Source organism: Lytechinus variegatus, chromosome 3 (genome assembly GCF_018143015.1).
Source record: "Lytechinus variegatus isolate NC3 chromosome 3, Lvar_3.0, whole genome shotgun sequence".
In the NCBI taxonomy this organism is placed as follows: Eukaryota; Metazoa; Echinodermata; class Echinoidea; order Temnopleuroida; family Toxopneustidae; genus Lytechinus; species Lytechinus variegatus.
In genome coordinates, this window is record NC_054742.1 from 43,493,175 (window position 1) to 43,505,304 (window position 12,130).

General features: G+C 35.6%; 1 protein-coding gene and 1 long non-coding RNA gene across 3 annotated transcripts in view; one reads left to right on the forward strand and one right to left on the reverse strand.

Annotated features, from left to right (window-relative positions):
- LOC121411101 (arylsulfatase A-like) overlaps positions 1-4,168 on the reverse strand; it is a 31,291-nt gene extending 27,123 nt beyond the window's left edge. Inside the window, exons 1-2 of one of the 2 annotated variants that reach the window (XM_041603623.1) lie at positions 3,789-4,168; positions 2,458-3,343 (exon numbers count right to left, since the gene is read on the reverse strand). In XM_041603623.1, the coding sequence (XP_041459557.1) occupies positions 2,458-2,699 (242 nt within the window). In that variant the 5' untranslated portion in view covers positions 2,700-3,343; positions 3,789-4,168. Of the gene's footprint in view, positions 1-2,457 lie in introns of both variants that reach the window. The other variant, XM_041603624.1, reaches the window with a different exon arrangement.
- Positions 4,169-8,955: 4,787 nt separating this feature from the next.
- Positions 8,956-9,782, forward strand: LOC121412214. The gene is made up of 2 exons (XR_005969571.1): positions 8,956-9,048; positions 9,504-9,782. It is a non-coding gene; the product is annotated as an uncharacterized LOC121412214 (long non-coding RNA).
- The last annotated feature ends 2,348 nt before the right edge of the window (positions 9,783-12,130 follow it).

Below are 12,130 nucleotides of genomic sequence, written 5' to 3' on the forward strand. Positions count from 1 at the left end.
TGAGTTTTTATATAAATGAATCAGTACCAGGATGTCCTTTACATTAAGTAGCATTGCCGACCGCCATAATGGTCCTCAAAATTATAAAGACGTAAGAACAATATTCGTAGTCCAGGTATATGGATCCTCATTCTTGTCATAGTTTTTACATAATGGATACGTACGGTGTGGATGTGAAAATATCAGTTTGGTCTGGAATAGGTTGAGCCAGCCATCATGGGGCAAGCTGAGCCCTGGTAATTCATATTTAATGTATTTATAACAACAAACCTTAAGGCCATTGATATGCAGGCAGAAATGACCAAATTCACAAGACGGTTGTTGACTTTTGGAGGATGTTAGTATTTATAGAGAAGTAGCAAGTGAAAAGACTATAAATAATAATAAAAAAAATTCTTGCTGGTTCTTTTCCCATACATTTTGTGCATAGTTTTTGTGGCTCAAGTAACCCCAGAAAATGGCTCAACTTACCCCATAGGTGGGAAAGTTGAGCCATTTGACATAATTTTTATTTTTTCTAAGGCGACAGTGACTTTCAGTGTGGGGGTAGTGTATATGGATTTTTTTTATGTTTCCAAGAAATAAATCTTAAAACCAGGTACTTGATTTTTTTTCTACAAGACTATTAGTCATATCAGTTATAACATGCAAAAAGAAACAAACACAAAAATGGCTCTTCTTACCCCGCCTTCCCTTGCACAGAATGCACGGGACTACACGGTATTACCTGGCATACCAAGTTCACATGAGTCATATCACCACAAGTTCCCAGCATTTGTGAAGCAAAATCATATATATGACCACACATGAAACCGTTGGCATATCAAAATTGCAAAATTATGATCAACTGCCAGTCGAAAATGTAAGATTTCACGTTAAAAAAAGAATATTTTCGTGCCTGTGACGTCGGTCACTCTACATTGCCAATAATAATCACCCGTATCAGACATCTGAGCTGGTCATTTACAAAACCGTATTGCCCTACATTTTCTGAATATCGGGAAGGGTAGGTATATTGTTTGTATTTTTCTCGGTCTCGGTGCGCGTATTTACTTTGCATGCAGAGACGAAGCAAAATATACCTTTGTATTTTCCCTGGTCTCACATCCGGGAATTTGTGGATGCGTATAAAGAGATACGCTTCATAAGGATCCGCCCACCAACAATATACGTCATAATAAAGACAACGCTGAATCCGAGCGCTTGCAAGTACGTCATAATGGTAAAGTGCAGAGCCTAGACCGATATTAACATGACACAATAGAACTCTATTTTTAAAAGAAATATCCCCATTATCATGATTTTTGCTCTAGATATCTGATTTGGATGATAATAAAAATATTGACTGGCTCTTCTTTCGGGGAACATCAAATATATTGCCCTTAAATGACCCATATTGCCCTCGTCTAAAGACTCGGGCCAATATGATTCATTTGCTGGCAATATATTTGATGTTCCCCTCAAGGCCAGTCAATATTATATAATTATTTCAGAATGTTGAACAGGAGTACCCCAAAAAAATCAAATAGGGGTTCTTGCATGGGTTATTTTAGGGCAATATAATTGGGGTCAGTTGATCTTTTTTTATATGGAAAGAGGAGCCACATGAATCATGTTAATAATTGAAATAAGTTGCAACCTATACATCATTACGGAGGATTCCATTATTTCCCAAAGTATATAATTTGATCTTCTAGTTTTACCCAACATATTCAATACGTCCATGTTTCAGACGAGTTAAATATTTCGGTGTCATATTATTTTTTCTTTGCTTTGAGTATTTCTTTCGTAGAAATGTTTCCCAAATGTGTATATTCACCTCTAATATTGTCCTCAGAAGGGTCTTAAGATATTTTCGATACAACTTTATTCCTCTTTAACAGGCGTTTTCAATGTGGAGACCAAGGTTCATTTGAATATTGGAAATGTGTCCATTGACTACAGAGAGTTTATGGTTTAAAAAAAATTGCAAATAAGACCGTATAAGATATACATAGTTAATATTATATTAACGATTATAATAGGGATTTCAGTGATGATAAAAACGGGTAAGTGGTCATTTGCATTGGAAATACTCCATTCAATATATCATGTTCATCAGTTTGTTAAAATCTTTTCAAGAGGCTTGCTGTATAGGCATATGACAAGTAATACGAGTAGGTACAGATATTAATGGAGTTCTTGGTGGTTTCACAAGTATCCATATTACCAAAAGCTTTGTTGTAATAACCAAACGGATAACATATTTAATGTTCTTTATTGACAAAATTCAAAATGGAGTTGATTTCACTAATAAAATCATCCATATATCAGAAGGGCGACCTACAATTTTTATACGAATAATATACCATGATGGACAACGAGTGTATGTTAATGTTTGTTTAAATCTTGTCTAACACGTTCTAAAAACTTCAAATAAATAATTCGTTTTAGGTTGAATTGTGAAACTATACCAACCTTGATGGACTGCACACTGCGGCAGCAGAGTAAAATTGTGTTAGAACCAATCCGTCTGCTGCTAGTCGCCGAAGGTTTGGTGTAGAAGAAGTTGGATGTCCGTACGGCTCAATATCGCCATAGCCCAAATCATCAGCGTAAAAAATTACGACATTCGGATGATTTGTACTCAAAGTATATACAAAGCTTGGTGGAAAAAGAATCCATAGCAAACACTGTGATAAACATCGATGCTTAGTCATGATGTATACTGACAAATAATATAATATTAAAGAAAATTACTACTGTTCCTTTGATAAGGCGTCATATCAGTGTGTAACACGCGGAAACTGATGTAGAAAGATGACACACGACACCATTCCTTGTGTTTCGGTTCGTTTAATATCGAGTCGTTATATACAAAATTCCAAAATTTCCAAGTACAGGAACAAAAGATAAAGAAATAAAAAAACCTGCAAAAACCAATGAGAATAAAACAATTAACTAGAATGATGATATATGTTTGAAAAACGCACAAAATAGAAATATACACATATTTGCTTGTGACTCTAAAACATTCATCAATATGATGTCAAGTAGACTCGTAATAATAAATGATAAACATGTTGTCTATATCCATTCATTAAAACTTATTCAATATTGCCTGAATTCAACTCATCTAATCACAAATTCAGTTCCTCCATCGTTATGGATAACTCTTCTAACAAATAAATGAAATACATCCATTAAGTGAAATTTACCAACCAACAATTAAAATATGCCAACAAATTAGCATTGAAATACAGTGGTTTATAAATGATAACCACTCACCCTGGCAATCTGGCCTAGAGGACCATATTTCCTCTCGTGATAGCCTCACCCGCTACACGAATGTCATGTCAAATACCTTTAAAAGGAAAGTAACAATTATTACACATAGTAATCAATTATTGTGACCCTTTACTCTGAAAACACAAAACTGAAACATTGAATTAACAATTCAATAACCAAAATCTTCAACTCTAAAGATCATTTTACTAAATCGTTTTACTTTACGATTAGAACCGAACACATTTTATGTTTATAACTACATACTACAATCAAGTATACAAGTACAAGTAATTAATATAAAATATCACAAAAAATCATCTGAAGTGACAAAGACAGATGCACAACTAATTAATTATTTAATTCACAAAACCCTTTAGAATAAGACAAATAACATGCTATGCTAGCAAAGATAGCACTTTAATATAACCTAACCTCTTATTCAAAACAATATAAAATACGTTGTTAACCAACTTTATAAACTATTGTTCAAAACTAACAGAATTGACAAAATAATATCTTACCTATAATTCTGACCCGAAAATGAAGAAGCCTCTCTGCCTGCCCCATGAATGGGGTGCAGTGCAGGAGTGACTTGGAGTAAAATCCTTTCTCCCTTTTATGCAGTTATCACTCTCCATTCACAGATGCTAAGCCTTGACCATAATGATCTACGTCATACAAGCTCATAGCTCTGGAATGTGATGTTTTGACCCAAAGACCATTCAGCATCACTCTTACCCAGAAAGAGTGAATCATACGTCTTTAAAAAGCATGAAGATTGATAAACATTTCTACTTTCTATTACTTCCTGTGCACTTCCTGTGAAGGCATCTATTACTTACAGACAAATGATTAAGAGTAATAAAAATATATGAATTTTCAATAAACAGTTCATTTTGACCTGTTACAAGTGGAACAGCTTATATACTATCAACGGGCTGGCAGATGATTTGGATGAATGGGGATAAGAGCGGATGGCAGATAACATTTTGATGTGTTTAAAGGGATGGTCCGGGCTGAAAATATTTTTATCTTAATACATAGAGTACAATTCACTGAGCAAAATGCCAAAAATACATCAAAATCGGATAACAAATAATAAAGTTATTGAAGTTTAAAGTTTAGCAATATTTTGTGAAACATTCGTTTTGAATATTCATTAGGTGCATGGGCTGATGATGTCACATTTCCCCTTTCCGCTTTCTTATGTTATTACATAAAGTCATAATCTCTTTCAATATTTCATACTTGTGTGAATAATATGTCTCCCTTATAATGATATAGGTTCCAGCAATAAATATCTAATGCACTAAATCAGTTGTCAATCCAATTTTCTAGTTCTTGAAGGTAAACTTTGAATAAACCTAATTTCATTTTATAAAATACAAAAGTGGGGATGCTACATCATCAGCCCACCTAATGAATATTCATGACGACTGTTTTCACAAAATATTGCTAAACTTTAAAATTCCATAACTGTGTTATTTGTTATCCGATTTTGATGAAATTTTCGGCATTTGGCTCAGTGAAATCTACTCTATAAAGCTATAAATTAAGCTATTAATACTTTCAGTCCGGACCATCCCTTTATGGTGAACTTTGATCTAAGGGGGGTGGATATATATCTCCTTGGTATAAGGCGTTGTTATGTCTCCGCTACCATGACTACTGCGGAGTTTGTTCGTTTGGAGCCTACTTGTATATAAGCTAGTTACGGGGGATTTTAATGGGGATGTTTGTTTTTACTGATTGGGAAATAGCATGCACCATATCCATCTCACTGCACAGAGATTCAGTTTCACAGGCAAAATAAACTATTTTTTTTAAATAAACAAAACTGCAAGTAGGCCTATAAAATGTTTTTAAGTTCTTATTGTCCAAGAATTCTAAAGTTTAATATTTTTTGAAAAATTGAATATGTACAATATACAACTTTCAAGTTTAAATATTTTGTCTATTAAATAGTACAGCAAGCAAAAAAAATAGAGCATAAATTTATAGTAAGTTTAACAAATAAAAAAAAAACAAGGATGTCAGGAGTGGTGCACACTTCATACAATAGAATATTGTTGCGATATTTATAGGAGTTCGGAAGTTACTAAACCACTATAGTGTTAGCTCACACAGACCTCGCTTATTCCACCTACTGTTCGTTTTTCTTCTCTCATTGACTCTGTATGAATCCTCGAACTTCTCACTTAAGTTCTTGTCTCTCAGACCAGTCTCTTCACAAATTGATTCTCTGACAGGTAGCAGCTGACTTTTAGTCTAGATATTTCCTTCTATTAATCAGACATTCGGAGAATAAGCTACAATAAACAACACTCGACTGAAATTAACTCCAAAACATGCCCCGAGAAACTCTTTTCAAATTCGAATTACCACCCACTTTATAGAGAGCTAAATCGAGCAAAGTCCTTAAGCAAAATATCCTTTGACGTTAACGGGCTGCAAGTGACTGAGAGTCGGTCACTGATGTTGCATAACAATTAAAGGGCATACTCCGTTGACGAGTTAGCCTCTTGTCGAGGCCCTGGAGGCCCTGGCGGCTGCTTCCCGAGCGAAGCGAGGGATTTCCTAATTCGCGAAGCGAAGCCAGGCTTCGCTATATCCATGCAGGGTCCATGCTATATCCCTCGCTTCGCTCGGAAAGCAGCCGACATGGCCTTGACAAGAGGCTATTGACGAGTAAGACCCTGGACTTAGGCAAAACAGATGAACAGATCTGTCCTCAGCGTTATGTCACACTGAGAGACTTTGCACTTTTCGTAATCCTCGGGCAGGGACATTGGGGTCCCGTAATGGTACACTCGAATTTACGAATGATTGTACATTATAGTCAATAGAATCGATCGGTGAAAACTGTTATACAATCATCGCTAAATGTTCCCATTTTTTGGTACAAAAAATATTTTGGTATTCCTAGCAAGTGTATATGAAAAAATTGCGACATCAGATAAATTTCTCATGTATTTTATTGTTTTTTGCAATTTCTCATTTATTTCTCTGTTTTTTGGACCTTTCGTTTTTCATTGTTTTTTCAAGTAAGTTTGTTGGTGACTCTTCTGAGATCATGAAAGGGAAATACATCTAGACCAGCAAAACTAAAAACAATCATACATTAATGATCTTGGGTTGAAAACACAATTTGCAGTGACTGTACACGAAATCACTTTTTTTTTGCAATTTTTGGTCTGACATGCACTTACATAATGTTACGTAATTTCGAAACAACCTACCCGGATGACACAAAATTGGTCGCAAGACTTGATAGTAAAAAGTCAGCGAGCGGTGCGGTCAAAAATTTTCGCGCAGCTAAATATTGCGCGAATCGTTTAGGGGGCCTCCGAGGCGCCCCCGGCCTGGATAGGATTTAAGATCGTGATAGTGGAACGGGGGCTTAATACATGGGTTTTCTTAATGCTTTTAGTCATGTTAGTGCACGAGTGAATGGGGCGGAGTTTATTAAGAAAATGCTGTCGTGGACACGAGTAACCATGAATTAGGGATCTTCTTTAGCTTAAGTTAAATTAATTTACAGAGAATTTGTAACATCAAGTTTCTAAACAATATTTTGTACATTATGAAAAATACGAGACATTTGGCTTCCTCCTGCTCGTACGCACGGGCGTCCGTCGATATAACACATGATATTTTTATGAAAATATGCACCCTTTTTCTTAAAAGTTGATGGAGAGGGGGAAAAATTAATCGTATCAAGTCGGGGTATTCAGTAATGAGTACAGGAGAAACTATATTTCACTGATTTTCATGATTCATTCCATTTGATTAACTCATCTATTCGTGTTTTGGGGCTAATCTTTCCCTTACGCATTGCTTTTTGGCAGAAGTTCTATGGAAAATGCACCTTTTTTCACACAAACTTTGAGACACTCTGTATTCATTCCCCCATTGCTCGAGAATGAATGGGCAGTTAACGACGGGGTTAAAGATTTATTGATCAACGGAATGTATATTTCATGAAAATGAAAGCCATTTTCCCATTGGATATCTTCAATACGTGTTTTTTACTAGATGAAGTTAGTTGTCGAATAGGCTGTCCTGGCATTTGAGGTCTCTATCGGTGACGTCACTCAGGATCGTCATGCCTGAACCATCGGCCGGGCAGGGGTCGCAATGGTAGTATGATTTATGGATAATGCACTCGATATATACAATAATCTTGTCCTCCCGTTCAAATGAATGTGAAACTCATATAATTTTCATCAGAGCATTCAACAGGAGTACTGTAGTACACATTTCTTTTTTATAAGTGAATTAAAGTCCCTCCAGTGAGTTTGATCACACCTATTGCGAAAATGTATCACCCCTACGTTGTAACACAGTCAGCTGTTTGCACTCAGGGTCACTCCGTGACCTGTGTGTGCGTTCAAGAGTTGTACACGATTTTCTGTCTCATTTAGGCAGAAATCTTTCATAATGATACGATCTTTCTACGAAATGTACTGACTTTAATTCGATAACCCATAATCGTTCATTGCACAACCATGATTATACATCATTAAAGACAACACTATATCATGCTATAGGAACTAGTATTCAATCTTTCGTTAAGTATGCACCAATTATACATCACGTTACTACTACATAAACACGGATCAAATCCCTTTTTCATAATTGCGGCAATGAACCTTAAAGCATCATTAACACGACATAGGAAAATCAAGGAGATATCACTTCTCTCCTTGGGGAAATTATGAGGGTATCCTTTGAACACAAGCGAATGGTATGTTTTTAAAACAGCTTTGACTGTCTAGACTTAAAAGGGAAAAAATGCCAAGTGCTTTGATTCTGATGTGAAAGTCAGATGGGACTTTAATCTTAATGATATGGATTTTATCCTCTACGTACACTGTTTAGTTAGAAAATTTATCCTTAAATAAAAGAAGTTCCTGCAACAGAGTATCGAGAATATCTGTAATCTACCAGATTTTTTTTTATAAAACACCCTTTTTCCCTTTTTAAACAGACCTGTTCTGTTAAATTGAAGAAATTTTTTGTTTTATGAATTTACAGAATGATTCTGTTATTGCTTTCTGCAAAATCTTCTTTGTTCTGTAAAATCAGGTGTTTTTTTAATATTAAACGTTACCCTCAACATTAGTATTGTCACGGTTACTCCAAACATTCGCATTTTGAAAATTATCAGCAACATCGGCATCATCATCATTATTGCAATTATTTTTCACATTAGTATCATGAACTTTTCACAAGTATTCCAAACATTACCATCGATCGTTAACATATTTAATCGCCGTTATTATTATTTATTTGGCGATTCCTGCGCCTGGTAGGCGAATTTTAAACGAACTAAAGATCTTTTCCCGATATAATTGTGTAACAGGTCAAAATGAACTGTTTATTGAAAATTCATATATTTTCATTACTCTTAATCATTTGTCCGTAAGTAAAAGATGCCTTCACAGGAAGTGCACAGGAATTAGTAAAAAGTAGAAATGTTTATCAATCTTCATGCTTTTTAAAAAGTATGATTCACACTCTTTCTGGGTAAGAGTGATGCTAAATGGTCTTTGGGTCAAAACATCACATTCCAGAGCTATGAGCTTGTATGACGTAGATCATTATGGTCAAGGCTTAGCATCTGTGAATGGAGAGTGATAACTGCATAAAAGCATGGACCTATTCCGTAATAGGTCCATGATAAAAGGGAGAGAGGATTTTACTCCAATTCACTCCTGCACTGCACCCCATTCATGGGGCAGGCAGAGAGGCTTCTTCATTTTCGGGTCAGAATTATAGGTAAGATATTGTTTTGTCAATTCTGTTAGTTTTGAACAATAGTTTATAAGTTGGTTAACAATGTATTTTATTTTGTTCGGAATAAGAGGTTAGGTTATATTAAAGTGCTATCTATGCTAGCATAGCATATTTGTCTTATTCTAAGGGGTTTTGTGAATTAAATAATTAATTAGTTATGCATCTGTCTTTGTTACTTCAGATGATTTTTGTGATATTTTATATTAATTACTTGTACTTGTATACTTGATTGTAGTATGTAGTTATAAACATAAAATGTGTTCGGTTCTAATCGTAAAGTAAAACGATTTAGTAAAATGATCTTTAGAGTTGAAGATTTTGGTTAAATTGATTTTGGTTATTGAATTGTAAATTCAATGTTTCAGTTTTGTGTTTTCAGAGTAAAGGGTTACAATAATTGCTTACTATGTGTAATAATTGTTACTTTCCTTTTAAAGGTATTTGACATGGCATTCGTTTAGCGGGTGAGGCTATCACGAGAGGAAATATGGTCCTCTAGGCCAGATTGCCAGGGTGAGTGGTTATCATTTATAAACCACTGTATTTCAATGTTAATTTGTTGGCATATTTTAATTGTTGTTTGGTAAATTTCACTTAATGGATGTATTTCATTTATTTGTTGGAAGAGTTATCCGTAACGATGGAGGAACTGAATTTGTGATTAGATGAGTTGAATTCAGGCAATATTGAATAAGTTTTAATGAATGGATATAGACAACATGTTTATCATTTATTATTACTAGTCTACTTGACGTCATATTGATGAATGTTTTAGAGTCACAAGCAAATATGTGTATATTTCTATTTTGTGCGTTTTTCAAACATATATCATCATTCTAGTTAATTGTTTTATTCTCATTGGTTTTTGCAGGTTTTTTTATTTCTTTATCTTTTGTTCCTGTACTTGGAAATTTTGGAATTTTGTATTTAACGACTCATCGATATTAAACGAACCGAAGCACAAGGAATGGTGTCGTGTGTCATCTTTCTACATCAGTTTCCGCGTGTTACAATTGATTAGGGGAGTGCATATGGACCACTTCACCGGGAATCCCCCCTACTCTTGTACGAATAGTGCACCTCCGTCTTTAACATAGCATGCATCTGTGGAACAGGGGCCCGAGGTGTTTACACACAACGCAGGCTTCAATATTATGAAAAATACGAGACATTTGGCTTCCTCCTGCTCGTACGCACGGGCGTCCGTCGATATAACACATGATATTTTTATGAAAATATGCACCCTTTTTCTTAAAAGTTGATGGAGAGGGGGAAAAATTAATCGTATCAAGTCGGGGTATTCAGTAATGAGTACAGGAGAAACTATATTTCACTGATTTTTATGATTCATTCCATTTGATTAACTCATCTATTCGTGTTTTGGGGCTAATTTTTCCCTTACGCATTGCTTTTTGGCAGAAGTTCTATGGAAAATGCACCTTTTCACACACATACTTTGAGACACTCTGTATTCATTCCCCCATTGCTCGAGAATGAATGGGCAGTTAACGACGGGGTTAAAGATTTATTGAGGAACGGCATGTATATTTCATGAAAATGAAAGCCATTTTCCCATTGGATATTTTCAATACGTGTTTTTTACTAGATGAAGTTAGTTGTCGAATAGGCTGTCCTGGCATTTGAGGTCTCTATCGGTGACGTCACTCAGGATCGTCATGCCTGAACCATCGGCCGGGCAGGGGTCGCAATGGTAGTATGATTTATGGATAATGCACTCGATATATACAATAATCTTGTCCTCCCGTTCAAATGAATGTGAAACTCATATAATTTTCATCAGAGCATTCAACAGGAGTACTGTAGTACACATTTCTTTGTTATAAGTGAATTAAAGTCCCTCCAGTGAGTTTGATCACACCTATTGCGAAAATGTATCACCCCCCTACGTTGTAACACAGTCAGCTGTTTGCACTCAGGGTCACTCCGTGAGCTGTGTGTGCGTTCAAGAGTTGTACACGATTTTCTGTCTCATTTAGGCAGAAATCTTTCATAATGTATCCGCCCGGGGCGTGGACTCGAACCCACGACCTTTGGTTCGACAAGCAGACGCTTTTAGCCAACTTCGAGCTCAATTACTATTTTGAAAATCAGCATCGTCAACATTATCACCGTTATTTCACACACCATCATCATCATATCTACATATCACAAGGGCAACTTCATAAAATATGTACGTCCGACCCCTATACGTGGGACCTTCATGAATACTTTGTCTCTAATTTCTTTTTCTTTTGTCAGTCTGTAATGTTCTCTAAGTGACCATGACTTGGTCAGTTTATGAAGCGAAGTACGACTTGAGAAACCGGTATTGTTTTAACATCTCTCTGGTGTGGACCGATATACAGTGCGTATCAAAAAAAAGTTTACACTTTGAAAAAGCCCTGGGAATTAAAAAATATACAACATTTGGGTAATTTTTTCACATATAATCTTGGGTTTGGGTCTCATCTATCCAATGAAAGTAAACGTTTTGACAGAATGTTACGATTGAGTGAGCACTGTCCATTTTTGTAAAGCTCGCAGAAATCTGTTTGCGCAGAAATGCTTGTTTTCATGCTGTGTAAAAGGGAAAGGGCGAAATCAAACTTACCCTGCGAAACATTTCTCATACATTTCCCTTGCACGTTTAGTCAATTGAAATAAAACGGATACATTCAAGCATTTTGAAATAATTTTGCCACCCAAATTGAAATTTCAACACTTAGTAAGCACAACATTTACCCTTTTTGTGCCAGCTGAATCTGAGGACATACCTGAATCTGAACAAAAGCTTATATCAGACATCTCCAGCATTTTTTTACTAAGTTTTCATCATTTAAAGTGGGTTTACATGTCATTTTTCATTTAATACTTGTTTCTCAACACTTTGCCTAAGCTTGAGAATGATTAACAAAATGAAAATCAAGCCTACGCCATTTCATGTAAATCACAGCTCAGTGTAAAGCAAATATCGTCACAATGGCCTCAGTGTGTGGGGGAGAGGGATGGGGTGCAATGCACTCTCGAATTGTATTGGGCAAGGAAACAAGTTAAAATAGGTAAA